Source organism: Myotis daubentonii, chromosome 16 (assembly GCF_963259705.1).
Source record: "Myotis daubentonii chromosome 16, mMyoDau2.1, whole genome shotgun sequence".
Classification (NCBI taxonomy): Eukaryota; Metazoa; Chordata; class Mammalia; order Chiroptera; family Vespertilionidae; genus Myotis; species Myotis daubentonii.
Window position 1 is genome coordinate 57,252,864 of NC_081855.1, and position 16,481 is coordinate 57,269,344.

A 16,481-nucleotide genomic window follows, 5' to 3' on the forward strand; every position below is an offset into this window, starting at 1 on the left:
GTGAATCCTTTAGAATTTGACTTGTTTTACGACCCAGAACGTGGCCCATCTTGGCCAAGGTCCCCCATGAACTTGCTGGGCAACCTGGTTCCTCGCCCACCGCCTCCTGCTGCCCATCGCGGAGCGGGGGTGGGGGTGGTGGGGGGACCTCCAGCCTCGCCCGTTCCCTTCTGCTTCCCGGAACGCAGAGGTTCGAGGGGCCAGCGTGTCGGACTGTCATCTCGTTGGGTTCACCGTGGCACGGCCTTGTCCCTCGTGCACTTTTGCTCTGGAACCTCTGATAGGAAGGTCCCAGCTCCAGAAACCCGCACAGCTTTAGCGGGTAGCACACAAATCAGAACCTCCTTCCTTCTGTGGCTGAGCGACAGCCCATTGCGGACCTGCCCACCTGCGGACGGACACCGGCTGCTCCCGCCTTGGCTGTTGGGAGAGCGAAGCTGTGGGCCGAGCCGTTTCCGGGTCTATTTGGGCACAAACTGGGAGCGGGGCTGTGGGCTCAGGCGGCAGCTCAGAGCTTTCTTAGGAACACGTCAGCACCTGGCCTGTCGCTGGGTCCCAGGGGGACCTGCTCCCCACCTGTCTTTTGTCCCCACCTTGCACCCCCCCAGAGCCCAACTCTGCAGCTCACCTCCTCAGGCAGAAACCCCACTCCAGGGCGCCACCTCACCCCTGGCTCAGGGGCTCTCCCTGCCCGTCACCCTCCCTCCAGCCTCCCCTCCGTGCCCGTCAGGAGTGCAGGTGTGGCCGTGAGGGTTTACCATGTGGGTCTCACCCACACGCAGCGACTTCAAAGAGAGACTCTCTTGGAGGGCAGGACGCCTCCACACGTGCCCTGGGGCGCAGACCCGGCTCTCACTTCTGGCAAAAGGTGCGGGGGTCCCCACAACCGCTGCCTGCCACTCCTAACGGCTGTATGCCCTGCAGGGGGCGCCAGACTGCCTCGGGGCGCTGGTGCTGGAGGGCACGGAGAGCCTGGGGTCCCTATCGTCCCCGAGTCCGTGTAAAAATGAAACAGATCCAGACAGGGTCTTTGAACTGACAATTATAATAAATTTCAAAATCTGAGCAGCAACATGAATGTGTTTCTTGAAAAAAGAACAGGGAACAGGGTGGGTGCCCGGCCGCTGCCCCGCTGCATCCTGGCCCGCGGCTCCCCAGCGGCGCAATAAATAGAATCCAAACCGGGACCCCAAGGACACGCGGGCGCACGTGGCGTCGGGGGCTCACGGGATCGCGCCCGGCTCGGCCGACTCTTCACAGACCAGGGAGGCCTCCGAGTCGGTGGCGCGGGTCCCGGCCCCGCGCCCACGTGGTGGCGGCCGAGGCGGCCGGGCGGGAGGTGCCCAGGACGGGCGGGCGTCAGTCCTACTCCTAGCGGCCCCCGGGGTGCAGGCCGGGCCCAGCAGCAGGACCGGACTGGGCTGGGCCGGGCCGGGCGGCTAGCCCTCCCGCACGCTGACGCGCGGCTCGGCCAGGGCCCCGTGGATGATGCCCAGGATGGTCTCCAGGCCGCTGCCCTCCAGCAGCGTGCGGTGGTCGCCCTCGATGATGTGCACCGACACCTTCCCGTCGCACACCTGGGACAGGTTGTAGTCGGCGCCCAGGTCCTCGCCCTGCGCCCCGCCCTTCTTGGCGCGCAGCAGCGTCACGTTGCCATGGTAGGTGGCCCGCGGCGTGTACTGCTCCGCGGCGCGCAGCTTGTGGTAAAAGGAGCGCGCGGCAAAGGTGAGCGCACGGCGGTCCAGGCCCGCGTGGCTCTGCGTGATCATGTCCACGGCGGCCACCACACGCTCCTCCAGGCCCGCGAGGGGCAGCAGCGCCTCCAGCACCTGCGGGATGGATGAGTGGGTCCCGCTGTGGGCCAGCAGACCCCGCCCCCGCCGGGTGCAGACCCCGCCCCCAGGCACAGACCCCGCCCCCGCCTGGCACAGACCCGTCTGGCCCAGGACCCACCCTGTTGTGCTCCGTGTCCGTGAACTGCTGCACGAAGAAGCACATGGCCGCGGCCTCGGCCTCCCCCTCGCAGCCGGGCGTCAGCCTCGCACGATAGCTCTGCAAGGGGAGGGAGAGGCTGTGTAGGGAGGCGAGGGGGGCACGACCCGACTGGCTGACCCGGCGCCGCCCTCACCTGTGTGTAGGCCAGCACGTAGGTGTGCGAGCCGTCGAACAGGAAGAGGCTGTTGTGCGCGGGGGCGGGGCCCTGCTGCGCCTGCAGCTGCGAGCACATCTCGAAGGCCACGCAGGCGCCGTAGGAGTAGCCGGCGATGCGGTAGGGCCCCTCGGGCTGCACCTGCCTGATGCACTGGATGTAGTAGGCGGCCAGGCTCTGGATGCTGTCCAGCGGGGCGGCTGCGGGCGGGAGAGCTCCGTGTGGGTGGGTGCCCCGGCCCCATGGCCCCCCCGCCCCCCCCCCCCCCGGGACCCGCACACACCTCGCGTGCACTGCAGGCCGTAGGTGGGGATGCTGAGCTTGGCGGCCAGGCTGTGGAACACCGTGGTGGAGCCCTCGATGGGGTGCACCAGGAACAGGGGCCGCTCGGAGCTCTGCACCGAGTTGAGCCGCGTGAGGGTCGGGCCCTCCGGGTTCACCAGCAGGGTGCTCAGGTTCAGCAGGGCCTGCTGCCGGGCAGGGCTGTCCTCCTTGGGCGTGGAGGCCGCCAGCTCTGTGGGGAGAGATGCCAGGGAGGCCGGCTTCCACCGGTGCCCGCGGACGCGCACGTCCGTACACGTGCACCTGCGGCTCCAGCTGCTGCTGGGGCTCTGGTCCCACTCGGAGGGGCTGGTCAACAAGCCCGACCTGGCCAGGCTGCCCACAGGCCGCACCGAGACACACGCCCACCCCCCGAAGGCTGGGCCCGCGACCTCTGACCCGCACGCACCGCTGGCCGGGCTGGCCTGGGAGGACAGGTCCTGCAGCTTCCGCAGCGTGAGCTGCTGGATGTCGCGCATGGACAGCACCAGGTCGTGCTCGCGCTCCAGCGTCTGGCGCACCTCCACGCCCATGAGCGAGTCCAGGCCCAGGTCCCCCAGCGAGCTGTCCAGGTTGACGGCGGCCAAGTCGCGGATGCCTGGGGAGAGGAGAGGCGTTTGGTTGGCAAGTGGGGAGGGGAGTAGGGTGGGTGGTGAGCAGGCAGGCAGGCCCCGCGTGGGTGGGAAACTGAGGCGGGCGGCCCCTCACCCAGGATGTGTGCCACGGCCTTCACCAGGTCCTGCTGGCCGTCGCCGTCCCCGCGGGCCGCGGCCTTCTTCTCTGCCAGCACGAAGCTGCTTAGCACGGGGTGGGGCTGGCTCAGGAAGACGTCCAGCACCTCCAGGCAGGAGGCGATGCGCTGGGGCCGCGTCCCCCCGATGACCGAGTCGTTGCTGCCCATCGTCTCCAGCACCACGCCTACGTCACCGATGGAGCCCCACTGCACGGCCAGGCCTGTGGGCGGGAGGGGGGGTGGGGTGAGGGCATGTGGGGGGCGGTCAGCATGGAGCAGGCGGGGCCGTGGGCGGGAGGGGGGGTGGGGTGAGGGCAGGTGGGGGGCGGTTAGCATGGAGCAGGCGGGGCCGCAGGCCTACCTGGGAGCCCGTCATGCCTGCGCCTCTCGCAGATGCGCTCCATGGTGGAGTTGGCGAAGCCGTAGTTGGTCTGGCCTGCGTTGCCGCGCCCACAGCTCACCGAGGAGAAGGCCACGAAGTAGTCCAGCTCGGGGCACGCCTCACGGGTCACCCTGTGGGTGCTGGGGTCACTCCCGGGCCAGCTGCCGCTGCCCGCCCCCTGCTGAACCGGCCCTGCCTCTGTGGAGCCGCGGCTCTGCCCCAAGAGTCCCGGGGCCTGGACCCGTCCCTGGAGCACGTGCACGGGGAGCGGGGCCCGGGGGGCGGCACCACCTGAGTGGGCGTGAGGGCGGGGCGTGGGGAGGGCCGCGCCCACCTGTCCAGGTGCAGGGTGCCGCTGTACTTGGGCTTGCTCACGTCCTGGAAGAGCTCGGGCGTCTGGTTCTCCAGCATCGCGTCCCTCAGGACCTGGGGGGAGGCGAACTCAGCGCTGCCCCGCGGCCCCGGGCGCCCCGCCCGCCACGGAGCCCACTCACCATGGCCAGATTGAAGACGCCTCCGACCGGCCCCAGCTGCGCGGCCTCGGCGATGAGGCCCCGGGCCCCGTCCAGGGAGCTGGCGTTGCTGGTGGACACCAGCACCTGCACACCCTGTCGCCGCCACTCCCGCACCTGCTTGGCCTGGTAGCCTGCAGGCGGGGGACTGGGATCAGGGCTCCAGCCACCTTGCCCGGGGCCTCAGAGCCCGTGGGGGGCTGACCAGGGAGGGCGCGTCCCCACTGCCCGCCGCCCGCCCACCCCAGGCCTCACCCGTGCGGATGCCAGAGCGCGAGGTCAGCACCAGCTTCTGGGCCCCGCGCAGCACCAGCCACTGAGCCAGCTCCAGGCCGAAGCCGCCCAGGCCCCCGGCGATGACGTAGCTCTTGTGGGCCGGGCAGAAGAGCTTGGACACGGCGGTCGTCAGGGTGGGCAGGGGCCCCTGCGGCATGGCGTCCGGCTCCTCCTCACGCACCTGCACAAGCAGCACGGCTCACACTCTGCACGGGCGCCCAGGGTCCCCCTCACCTGCCCGGACCCCCCTCACCTGCACGGGCGCCCAGGGTCCCCCTCACCTGCCCGGGGCCCCCTCACCTGCACGAGCACTTTGCCGATGTGCTTCCCCTGCGCCATGTAGCGGAAGGCGCCCTCCACCTGGTCCTTGGGGAACACGGTGCAGCGGAGGGGCTGCACCACGCCGTCCCGGATGCCCGCCCGCAGCAGCCCCGCCACCGCCCGCCAGTCGGCGCTGGCCTCCTCGAAGAGGGCGTCCAGCAGGATCCCGTGGAAGGTCACGTTCCTCAGGAAGATGGCCATGCCTGGCGTGCGGGAGCGGAGGGCGAGGCTCGCACTCTCGGCCCCAGCGCCCGGGGGACCCACCGGCCCCGGCCCCACTGCCTGCTGCCCCCACCGGCCCCGGCCCCACCGCCTGCTGCCCGGCCTCACCCAGGGGGTGGTTGTTGAAAAGGTCGAATTTGCCGATTTCCAGGAAGCGGCCGTGCTGGGCCAGGCACCGCACGCTGGCCTGCAGCTTCTCCTCGGCCAGCGAGTTCAGGACCAGGTCCACACCTGGGGGGAAAGGCGTCCCACGGTCACCCCACTGCTGGGCACAGCCACAGTCCGGAGGCCAGACCCGGGCCTTGCCTGGCCTCCTTCTCCCGCTCAGCCCGCAGGGCAGGGTGGGCGGGGGAGGGGCGGGAGCGGAGGTGCCGGGCAGGGGGCGGTGCTGGGGTTCCGGGGGCCACGCACCCTTCCCCGCCGTGTGCTGGAGCACGTGCTGCTCGAAGGACGTGTCCCTGGAGTTGGCGAAGCTGGTGTCGTCGAGCTGGGGGAACCTGGCCTGGAGGTATGCCCGCTTCTCCGCCGACCCTGGGGGAGGCGCGTGCGGTGAGCTGGCTGCGGCGGGAGGGGCGGCCGGGCGGGCGGGAGGGGCGGCAGCTCACCCACGGTGGTGAAGACGCGGCAGCCCAGGCTGAGGGCGATGGCGATGGCCGCCTGGCCCACGCCGCCCGAGCCCGAGTGGATGAGCACCGTCTCCCCGCGCTGCACGCGCCCGCGCACCACCAGCGAGTAGTAGGCCGTCGTGTAGACCACGGGCACCGAGGCCGCCTCCTTCAGGGTCCTGCCGGCACAGGGACGGGCACAGGGACGGGTCACTCAGGCCCCACCGGCCACGTCTGTGTCAGGCCTGGGCTCCCGGCCGCTGACTCACCAGTTGGAGGGCACGTCCCACAGGAAGTCCTGGGACAGCAGGACGGAGGTGGCCAGGCCTTCGGCGGGCACCAGCCCCATCACGCGCTTGCCGCTGGGGTCTCGGCCAGAGAACTCCATGCCCAGCATGCAGTCCCGGGCAGCCCACTTCCCTGGGGGCAGAGGGCGGGTCAGCCCACGGCTCTGGTCCGAGAGCTTTGGGCGGGGACCCTTTGCCCCCAGGGCCTGCACCTGCCCCGCCCCGCCCGCACCTGGGATGGCGTCAGGCGACAGCTTGCCCGTGGCCAGCATGATGTCCCGGAAGTTGAGGGAGGCGTAGTAGACGGTGCAGAGCTGGACGCCGGGGCTGGGGGCCGGGGCGTGGCGCAACGGGGAGCAGACCCAGCGGATGGAGGACAGGTCCCCCCGGGTGAGGACGTTCACGAAGGCGTGCTCCGTCTGCTCCTCCGGCGGGCCTGGGGCCAGAGGCAGGGCTGCTAGGGCCCAGCCGGGCGGGGATCCCCAGCCCCTCCTCACCCACCCAGCTGCCGGCGGGGGCCCGGCGGGGCTCACCGTGCTCCAGCGGGAAGTGGCGGAAGGCCCCCCAGGCCCCGTCCCGGTGGACGTTCATGACCAGGTCCCCCCGCAGCACCTCCTGCAGCTCCGCGGAGCCGGGGTCCAGCTGGGGGACGGGGGACGCGCTGCTGAGGTTGGACACCAGGATGCACCTGTGGGCAGCAGACCAGTGAGGGGAGGGAGGTGCTGGGCAGGGCGGGGCTGAGGGGAGGAGGGGGCGGGCGGGGGCCGGGCACAGCTCAGGGCGCTCACCGGACCCGGTGGCCGCCGGGCTCCTTCCGCAGGCAGTTGACCAGGCCCACGACGCCCGAGGTGGCGCAGCCGCGGGCCGTCAGCCACACCGGCCGGGAGGAGGCGTCGGCCAGAATGTCCTGCAGGACGAGGCGAGGGTTGGTCTGTGGGAGGGTCCCGGGGCAGCGGGCGCGGGGCTGGGGCGGGGGCACTGACCTTGAGCGAGTCCACCCATTGGAAGCTGGCGTCCTCCACGGGCAGGAAGATGGGGCTGCCCTGCGGGGCGGGCCGGCGGCACAGGAAGAGCACGGAGCCGTAGAAGGACCTCTTCAGGGCCACCAGGCGCAGGGACGCCCCCGCCAGCAGGCCCTCCCACTCGTCCTGGCCCAGCAGGCCCTGCCGGCCCGGCGGCGGCTCGGGGCAGGCCAGGAAGGACAGGGTCTCCCCGAGGGGGTGCCCTCTGAGCAGCGTGTGCAGGAGCAGGAAGCCCCCCTCCTTGAGGGCGGCGGCCATGTTGCCGAGGGCTGTGGCCGGGTCCCCGAGGGTGGCCAGCGCACAGTTGCACACCAGCAGGTCGGCCGGGCCCAGGCCACTGGGGGCGGGATCCGCGGGGTCCCACTGGCCCTGGGCCACGTCGAGCTGCTGCAGCTTGGCCTGGGTGGACTCCAGGGCCTGGGGGTGGCGGTCGGTGGCCGTGTAGTCCAGCTGCAGCAGGGGCTGGGTGTTGAGCAGCGCCGGGATGCGCGAATAGAGGTGGCCGTCCCCAGCCAGCACCTGGTGGGACAGGGGCCTGGATGGGCGGCCCTGGCCCCCCGTCTGTAGCGCCCGTGTCCTTCACCCCCCGCCGCGGGAGCAGCGAACACGTGTGCAGTCTCACGCTGGTGCTCACGCCGGCTGGGCCCTGGCCCTGGCGTGGGTCTGCCCAGCTCGGCGCCCGTGCTGACCGCCCTGCCCAGCACCTACCTCCACCACCTTCATGCGGAGGCCGGTCACGTTCTCCAGGGCGGTGTCCACGCAGGCCTTGAGGGCCGGGGAGTCGAGGAGGCCGCTGAGCAGCGGGTCCTCGGGCAGCCCCGGCCGCGCCTGCGCCAGCACCCGGCCCAGCTCCGGCTGCAGGTTCCCGTTGAGCTGGCAGGCGGACGCCAGCAGCCGAGCCAGGCCCTGCTGCGGGGGCTTCCGCGGGGCCTGCGCCCCATCCAGCCCGGGCACCACCATCTTCAGCCCCTCCTGGGCCACCTTGGCCTGCAGCACCTGTGCCAACCCTGGGGGGGGATGGGCATTGGCCTCAGATGGGCGGGTCCTGGCCCCCGGGCAGCAGGTATCTGACTGCAGCAGGGACCTGGGGGCCGTCCTCAGGCCCCACTGCCCAGCCCACTGGACACGCAGACAGATGGAAGGACGAGTGGGCAGCCTGGCGGTCCAGGGCTCACAAGTGGCGCCGACCACAGAGGGCCCCAGGACAGAAGCTGCTGTGCCCCAATAGGGCGCCCCCACAAAGGACAGGTCTACCGACTGCGAGGTCGGTGCCCGCGGTCCCGGCTGTTGCCGGTGTGAGGAGGGCTCGCCTGTGCTGGTGGGTGGGCCCGTGAAGACAGGGGAGGCGAAGCTAGACCAGGTCCCAGGAATGGGCTGTGGGGGGGTGGGGGATGAACTCCCCGTCACCAGGGGTGTGTAAGAGGCTAGTGCCTGGGCTGGGAGGGCCTCACCGCTGCACAGCTGCAGCTCCTCCTGCAGGGCCGCGCTGTCCGCCAGGCACCCGCCCTCCACGTGCGGCGTGAAGCAGAACTTCTCCAGGATGGGCGCGTGCTGTTCCTGCTGCCGCCGCGGGGCCACCGAGGTGTGCAGGCCTGAGATGACGACGCCCCCAGCCACTGTGCTGTTCAGAGAGCTGCTCACCACCACGCGAACCGCTGTGAGGACACAGAGCGTGGGCGGTGTGGGGCCTGGGGCGCAGCGGGCACAGGGGTGCAGGGCCCGGGGCGCAGCAGGCACAGGGGTGCGGGGCCCAGGGCACAGGGGTGCGGGGCCTGGGGCGCAGCGGGCGCAGGGGTGCGGGGGCCGGGGCGCAGGGGTGCGGGGCCCGGGGCGCAGGGGTGTGGGGCCGTGCTACCTGGGGTTTCGTCCTGCAGTGTGTGCACCTTGCGCTGGTGGAGGGCGGGGTCGATACGTATGGCGGCGATGCGGGTGGGCAGGCGCAGGCTGCGCTGGCAGGCGCCCAGGATGGACATCTGCAGCATGCTGTCCAGGAAGGTCACCCAGTTGTCCCGCCACAGCAGTTGGCCAGTGTCGCCTGTGGCAGGGGGGCGTCAGCACGAGGGGTCAGTCGCACGCAGCCTCTTCCCGTGCCCTGACCAGGCGGCAGTGGCCCCTCCACCCACCTCTCCCCCCACCCCCTGGCTGGGGCCATGGCAGGCCCGTGGCGCCTGGACACTGGGCCCGCCCCCGAGGTGTCCAGGGGACACTGTGCCCACCTTCGAGGGAGGCCTCAAGGACGCCCTGGAAGTGGGGGCCGTAGTCGTAGCCCCGCAGCCGCAGCTCCTTGTACACGTCGCCCCGGGACAAGCGGAAGGTGGCCGAGGGATCTGCGGGGTCTGCTGCGTCCAGGCCGTCCTGGCTGTCGAAGAGCCGGGGGTCGGGGTCCTCCCACTGGTACACCGTCCCTGTGGGCGGGGGTGGGGGGCAGTCAGGGGTCTGAGGTCTGGGCAGAGCCGAGCTGGACGGCCTGTGGCCCGGCACCCCGCTCACCGGTCACGACCAGGTTGCCGTTCTGAGACACCTCGAAGGCGTGCGAGGCCTCCAGCAGCCGTACCTCCAGGGACACGGTGCCTGTGGACAGCGGGACCAGGGTGAGCAGCGGGGTCAGGGCCCAGCACCCCCTGGCTCCTCCCGGCCACCCCGCCTCACCCGTCTTGGGCAGGATGGTGGCCTGGTGCAGCGTCACGTCCTCGAAAGCCACGGGCATCTGCTCCATGTTTTGGTCCAGGGCGCGAGCCAGTGTCTTCCAGACCAGGCTCAGGTAGCCGGTGGCCGGGAAGAGGACGCGGCCGTCGACACGGTGGTCCACCAGGTAGTGGCTGGGGGACTCGGGGCTGGCGTCTGCAGGGCACAGGCTTCAGTGCCCACCGCGGGAGGGAGAGCTGGAGCCCCTACCCCGCCGGCCTCACCCCCGCCCGGCTCACCGATGGTGTACACAGTAGCCGAGGAGGTGCTGGAGCCGCTGGGGAAGTCCTCGGCGGCAGGCACGTCCCAGGTCTGGCTGTGGTCCCACTTGATGAGGGGGGAGATGAGCGGGGTCCCCCGGGGGGCTGGGAACTCCTCGGGCGGGAACAGGCCATTGGGGTTGATGTCAATGCTGGGGGTGGGGAGTGGGTTAGGGGCGCACCTGGCCCTGGGACCCCCATCACACCCACTGCCAACCACCTCCCCGAAGACTCAGAGACCGAGGTGGGGACCCCGAGGCCCTGGTGACGGGCGCAGACCCACCCCGCCAGGTGCAGGCGGCCCACGCTGCCGAGCAGGAAGCGCAGGTTGTCGGCGTGGTCCTTCTTCATCAGGGGGAGGACGGTGCAGCCGGGCTTCAGGCCCCGCTTCAGCACGGCCTGCGGGGACAGTCGGGCTGGGCCTGACCGCTGCCCTGTGTGCACCCAGACCCGGGACCCCCCCCCCCCCCCCGGCCCGGAGCCCACGGACCCGCCGGGCGTACCTGCAGCAGCGCATGGGGGGCGACCTCCAGCACCACGGCGTTCTCCGGCACGTGCCACAGCGCCTCCTGGAACAGCACCGGGCTCACCAGGTTGTTGACGTTGTACTCGGCGGACGGCGTGCGGGCCAGGCTGCTCTGCCACTGGGCCTCGGGGATGGAGGTGCTGAGCCAGCGCGCGGAGCGGGGCCGCGGGTCCCGGATCACCTGCGCACAGGCTGCTGGTCAGCGCCAGGTGCTCGCCACTCCCGCCCTCCCGGGCCCCGGGCAGCCCCGGGGGTGGCCGGCCCACCTTCTTGAGCTCCCGCAGCAGCGAGGGGGCGATGCCCTCCATGAAGTAGGAGTGGAAGGCCAGGCCGCCCGTCCGCACCTCCTTGGCGAACACACCCTCCTGTCGCAGCTGCTCCACGAACTCGGACACGGAGGCCTGGGGAGAAGAGGCGCGGGTGACGGGTGTCCTGGGCCCGGCAGAGCCCGCCCGGAGGCTGGGAGGGACGTGAGGACCGGCCTCGCCCCAGCACCCACCTGAGGTCCCGAGATGGTCACCGTGTCCTTGGAGTTGTGGCACGCGGGCACGACGCCAGGGGGGCAGCGCCGCTTACACTCCTCCCAGGACAAGCCTGTGGGCAGAGGGGCCTCAGGGGCAGCACTGATGACCGGCTCAGTAATTGCAGCCGCGGAGGAGCAGCCTTTACAGGCCTCCCCGCCCCGCCGCGTCTCCTCTCAGTGGGGGTGTCATTACTGCCAGCCCACGGCCGCCCTCCCTCCCTCATCACGACACCCAGGCCCCCGCCTGTGGAGGGAGCCAAGGCGAGTGACCCTGACACCCCGACTTTATCCCAAGTCGTGTGGGTAATCAGGGAGGGGGGTTCTTGTCCCCACGTGGGTTCAGCTCAGGCTCCTGGGAAAACCGCACCGATGGCCACCAGCCCGTGTACGGGCACCATGCCCCTGGGCAGGACCTACCCACGGCCGCCATGGCCCCCGGCGGGATGTGGGCCTCCTTGATGCACTGGCCGCGCCAGTAGGCGGCGAGCACAGCCTCCTCCTGCGAGAGGCAGCCGTCGGCGTAGCCGCAGGCGACCTCGCCCAGGGAGTGCCCGACGATGCCGTCCGGCCGCAGGCCCAGGCTGGTCAGCAGGTCTATGAGGGCGATCTGGGGGCAGACGTGTCACCTGAGTCCTGGGGAGGCCCCGGCAGGTCCAGGCCCCGCCCTCCGCATCCCCCTCCCCCCGACCCCGACCCCGAGGACCGACCTGGATGGCCGTCAGGCTCACGAAGGCGTTGACGGTGTCGTCGAAGGTGGCCTCGTCCGTGCTCAGCAGCAGCTCCGAGACCTGCACCCCCAAGGGCTTCACGACCTCGTCGGAACGCAGGATGGAGTCCCGGAAGCAGGCCAGGCGCATGAGGCTGAGCCCCATCCCGCGCCACTGCGTGCCCATGCCTGAGGGCGGGAGGTGTCAGGCCCCGGCCACCCACCCTCTGCCCCCACGCCCAGCAGGCCAGGCCAGGACTCACCGGAGCAGATGAACCAGAGCGGGCGCTGCCCAGCGGGCACCTGCTGTACTTCCTGCCCACCGTCCTCGCCGCCCAGCACGGTGCAGCCCCGGAAGGGCATGGCGGTGACGGGCGTGGCCGCGATGTTGTTGAGCATGCTCACGAAGGCCAGGTTCTGGCTGTGCTGGCGGCCCTGCTCCAGCAGCCCCTGCACGGCCTCAGGGGTGCGCCCGCTGGCCAGCAGTAGGCGGGGCAAGGCGGCGTGGGGGGCGGGCGCGGGGGGCGGGCACCAGTTGGGTCGAAGGATGACGTGGACGTTGGAGCCGCCAAAGCCGAAGGAGTTCATGGCCACGTTACCCCCGCGGACGGGCAGGGGCCGGTCCACCACCCGCAGCCGCCCGTTGTGCAGCGCTGGGATCTCGGGGTTCGGGCTGTGGAAGTGCAGGTTGGGCGCCCAGAGCCCGTGCTCCAGGGACAGCAGCACCTGTGGGCAGCGTGTCGTCCTGAGACCCCAAGGCAACCCACAGCCCTGCTGCTGCCTGCACTTCCCCCCACACCTGCCCCACCTCAGCCAGGCCCACCACCTCCCAGGTGGCTGTGGGCCCGGACACCCAGGCCCCTGACCAGACCCGTCCGGCTTCTGACACGAGAGTGGCAGAGGGCGGCCACCTGCCGGGAGCCTGTCGCCCAGGAAGCGCCCACACCCAGGAGCCCAGCGACGGTGGTCAGGGTTACCCAGGCCCCCATGGCTGCTCAGGAAGCTGAGGGGTGAGCTGCCCACCTGGGGCTGCCCTGGCCACTGCCTGCAGCCCTGTGGGGAGGTGCCCAGCAGCATGTCGGGCCCCCCAGAACCAGGGCAGGGACCAGGCACGGCGCCCTGCAACCCTGCCCGAGGGAGTGCCCACCTTGGCCAGTGCGGCCAGCCCCGAGGCCGGCTCCGGGTGCCCCATGTTCGACTTGGTGGACCCGATCAGCAGGGGGTCCTGGCGGGTGGCACACAGTGCCCGGTCGATGCCATTCAGCTCCTGGGGGTCGCCCACCTGCGGGGGACAAAGGAGGGTCAGCCTGCAGCGGGCAGCCCGGGCGCAGGTGCGGGCGCGGGGGCCTCACCTTGGTGCCGGTGCCGTGAGCCTCGATGTATTCCAGGGACTCGGGGGCCACGCCGAACGGCTCGTACAGGGAGCGCATGAGCTGCTCCTGGGCCTCTCCGGAGGGGAAGGTCACGCCTGCGGAGGGAGGGCCAGCTCAGCACCCTCCCCGGCCCCGGCGCCCCCACCCGCTCCGGCCAGTTCCCACCTTGCTCCTTGGCGCCGTCGGTGTTGGTGCCGGAGCTCAGGATGGTGGCGTACACGCGCCGGGCCAGCGACTTCTTGGTCAGCAGGACCACCACCACGGCCTCCGCGCGGCAGTACCCGTCCCCTGAGGGCAGAGGGCGGCTCAGGTGGCAGGCAGGCGCGGCGCCCGCTCTGGCCTGGGAGGCGGGAGGAGGCTGCCCGCGCCCGGCCCGCGCCCTCACCCGCCTGGTCGAAGGACTTGCAGGTGCCCTCGGGGCTGAGCATGCCCAGCTTCATGAACTGCACGGAGGTGTTGGGCTTCAGCAGGACGTTGATGCCGCCCACGAGGGCCGCGGGGCACTCCCCGCTGCTGATGGCCTGGTAGGCGTTGTGCAGGGCCAGCAGGCTGGAGGAGCAGGCTGTGTCCAGGGCGACGCTGGGCCCTGCGGCCGAGGTGGAGCGGGGTGTGAGGTGAGCCCGCTGTCCTCGGCCTCACCTCCCAGGGGCGCCCGCCCACCTTTATTAATTTTATTTAACTTCAATACATTTCTTATTGACTTCAGAGAGGAAGGGAGAGGGAGAAGCAGAAACATCAACGATGAGAGAATCACGGATCGGCTGCCTCCTGCACGCCCCACACTGGAGATCGAACCCGCAACCCAGGCACGTGCCCTGACCGGGAGTGGAACCCTGACCTCCTGGTTCATAGGTCAACGCTCAACCCCGGAGCCACGCTGCCGGGGGGGCACCCACCTTTGAAGTTGAAGAAGAAGGAGAGGCGGTTGGCCATCATGGCTCGCTGGCAGCCCACCATGCTGTAGCCCACGAGGGTCTCGGGGTCTCGGCTGAGAGCCTCGGAGGCCTCAGAGCCACTCACTCCCACCCAGACGCCGGTGTTGGTCCCTCGGAGCGAGGCCGGGTTGATTCCTGTGGGAGCAGCAGTCAGGACGCGGGCCGCACCCTGCCCACCACCCAGCTTTGTGGAGGGGGCCGTCTTAGCCGGCCAGAGGGACTGGGTGGGGCCAGCCCAGGTAGGGCTGAGAACAGAGAACCAGGAACCAGGTCACAAGAAACTGGGGAGGGGGGGCTAGGGGGGACGCCAGGCTCTGGGTCAGGCAGCGGCCAGAGACAGAGGTGAAGACAGAGGGCAGCATTGTCCCCAGGCTACTCCCCTGGCCCCTGGTGTCCCTGGCGGAGTCTGGTGAGCCCCAAGGGCCAATGAACACCCAAGACCCAAGGGCGCCTGCCTGGGACAGGCAAGATAAGGAGACAGAGGGAAACAAAGGCCGAGTGTCCAGGCTCCTACAGGAGGGGCCCTGGCCGGCCCCAGGGGAGCGGCATCCAAGGCCCCTGGGTAGGGCCCGGGCAGCGAGAAGGCCATCAGGTCTGCCAGCCTCCCGCCCCTCCCCAGGCATGTGTCTGTGCCCTGTCCTGCTCAGTGTCAGGCCAGGGGCCGGCTGGCACCTGCTGACCCAAAGACAAGAGTGGGGAGCCTGGGACCGGCCAGCCACCCCTTCTCACGGGCGGGTGGGCACAGCAAGGACAGGTCTGAGCCCCAGGACAAGAGCCAGCTACCTCTGGACCAGACTCAACCCAGGGCAGGAGCCCAGCACTGGCCCTCACCCCAAGACCAGTTCTCTGATGGGAGCAAGGAAACTGGGGCGCCAGGGCACGCCCAGGACACCGCAGGCCAGTTGTGAAACCAGACCTGCCCAGGGGCCCACGCCTCCCGAACCTCGGGCCCGGCAGTCCCAACCAGGGACAAAGGGAGCCCCGCTCGGCCGGCCTCCTGGGCCGGCTGCGCTCCGTTTTTCTCTGAACGTGGTCCTTTTAGGAGCAAAGGGCCCGAGAACAGTGCTGCCCGTTGTGACCTCAGGTGGGCCATGGGCCCCCCAGCGACCCACCTCCGTCCACGATGGCCTCGTAGGCCACCTCCAGCAGCAGGCGCAGCTGGGGGTCCATCGTGTGCGCCTGCTTGGCGTGGACCCCGAAGAAGGTGGCGTCGAACTTGGACAGGTCCTTCAGCTTGCCGGAGCGCCGGGGCAGGCCGTACAGTCCTGCAGACACGGCGGGGGGAAGGCACCGCTGTGGGGCGTCAAGGCCCAAGGGACCCACAGGGAGACGGGGCTCCCCAGGAGGGTGGGCAGTGGCCCCAGAGCGGTCTCCTCCACGCCCCCTGCCCTGGTGCAGACCCTCCACCGGGCTCTGCTGGGCTGGGCTCTGCGCTGACTCACACCCGTGGATCAGGTAGAACTGCTCGCGTGGGGAGTCAAACCAGCTTCCCCAGCGCCAGCGCTTATCTGACCTCGGACACGCGGCCCCGGCCCGCCGCTAGGCACCAGCTGTAGAAGGGCCAGCGCACACCAGGAGCGACCTCAGCCTCCACAGCCGGGGCCCAGACCACACTCGGGCCCCATGTCCAGGGAGAGTCGGGCGCCGGGCAGGCCATCACTCACCGGCCTTCCACCTCCTGTCATCGTCCGTCACCATGTCCACACCACCAATGAGGTTGTCCCAGAACTCCTGCAGGTTCTCCGACTCGGGCAGCTTCCCCGATATGCCAGCAATCACCACCTCCTCCATGATGCTCTCTACGGGCCCAGGCACCAGTCAGCTCGGCCCACACCCGTCCACAGCCCCCACACCTCCCCGAACCCCACAGTACTCGCCCTCCTCAGCCTGCCCCCCCGCCCCCTCGGGTGGGTCAGAGAGCAGCAGCTCTGAAAGCCCCAGACCGGAGGCCAGATGGCTGGACGGATGTCCTGGGTGTGAATGTGTGTGTGTTGGCGGGCGGTCAGCTCTGACCCAGCAGGTCCTCGCCTCTTACTGGGCCTTGGCAGAAGCTGTCACATCTGGGGCCCAGGCCTGGGGTGACCCCACCAGGGCCTGCTGCCTGTGCCCACCCCTCCCAGCAGTCGGTGGCCTCTGTGACCTCCGCTGTGGTGCCCTCAGGAGGGCCACCCGGAGGAAGGCCCAAGCCCTTCCCGGCCTAGGAGCCGGCCCAGGGAACCAAAGGAGAAAGGGCACCAAAGCCTAAGGGGGGAAACTTGGGGGATGGGGAGGCCACGACCCACGGAGAAGCCCTGAGCTCAGCACCCCACGCTGCCCGCCACGCTCATGGCCACCGAGGGCAGGCAGAAGCTGCCAGGACTCAGGAGGGACCCAGAGGACAGCAGGGCACTGTGGGTGCCAAGGCCTGGCAGGGCTCTGGGGGAAAGGTGGCCGCCTGTGCCGCATGGTGGGCCAACCTGGGGCACCTTTCCCGGTCGGGTGCCAGGCCAGTGCCACCCAGACCCATGCACCTGTGTAGGGGAGGCCGCGGGATTCTGCTCGCTCGCCTCCAGGCAGCCGGCCTGCCTGCCCATCCAGATCCAGGTCCCCAGGGAACCTCCGAGGGAGCCCCACCCCCTGCCCCGCACTCCCAGCTGTGGGCCT

At 70.7% G+C, this 16,481-nt stretch overlaps 1 protein-coding gene across 1 annotated transcript; it reads right to left on the reverse strand.

Annotated features, from left to right (window-relative positions):
• Positions 1 to 1,027: 1,027 nt before the first annotated feature.
• Positions 1,028 to 15,631, reverse strand: FASN (fatty acid synthase). Its single transcript, XM_059671588.1, has 40 exons — positions 15,503 to 15,631; positions 14,951 to 15,103; positions 13,800 to 13,973; positions 13,289 to 13,489; positions 13,069 to 13,191; positions 12,883 to 12,998; positions 12,678 to 12,812; positions 11,794 to 12,256; positions 11,532 to 11,719; positions 11,242 to 11,431; positions 10,801 to 10,895; positions 10,568 to 10,702; positions 10,279 to 10,482; positions 10,059 to 10,174; positions 9,755 to 9,927; positions 9,480 to 9,671; positions 9,321 to 9,401; positions 9,047 to 9,235; positions 8,686 to 8,865; positions 8,282 to 8,485; positions 7,539 to 7,837; positions 6,792 to 7,349; positions 6,597 to 6,715; positions 6,342 to 6,496; positions 6,041 to 6,244; positions 5,791 to 5,941; positions 5,522 to 5,700; positions 5,328 to 5,447; positions 5,025 to 5,147; positions 4,674 to 4,897; positions 4,353 to 4,554; positions 4,080 to 4,231; positions 3,920 to 4,011; positions 3,565 to 3,716; positions 3,179 to 3,424; positions 2,880 to 3,068; positions 2,433 to 2,663; positions 2,129 to 2,349; positions 1,954 to 2,052; positions 1,028 to 1,829 (listed from the first exon to the last, which is right to left on the reverse strand). The coding sequence occupies exons 1-40, from the start codon at positions 15,627 to 15,629 to the stop codon at positions 1,440 to 1,442; spliced, it is 7,545 nt and encodes a 2,514-aa protein (XP_059527571.1). The 5' UTR covers positions 15,630 to 15,631; the 3' UTR covers positions 1,028 to 1,439.
• Between the last annotated feature and the right edge of the window lie 850 nt (positions 15,632 to 16,481).

What these genes read in the sequence shown, in the direction of transcription:
- FASN (XM_059671588.1), bottom strand. Translation starts at nt 15,629, where the DNA reads ATGGAGGAGGTGGTGATTGCTGGCATATCGGGGAAGCTGCCCGAGTCG. An exon ending in TGACCATCTCGGGACCTCAG is followed by an intron (nt 10,703 to 10,800) that starts GTGGGTGCTGGG and finishes TCTTCTCCCCAG; the next exon opens with GCCTCCGTGTCCGAGTTCGT. An exon ending in CCAGCACACGGCGGGGAAGG is followed by an intron (nt 5,148 to 5,327) that starts GTGCGTGGCCCC and finishes CTTTCCCCCCAG; the next exon opens with GTGTGGACCTGGTCCTGAAC.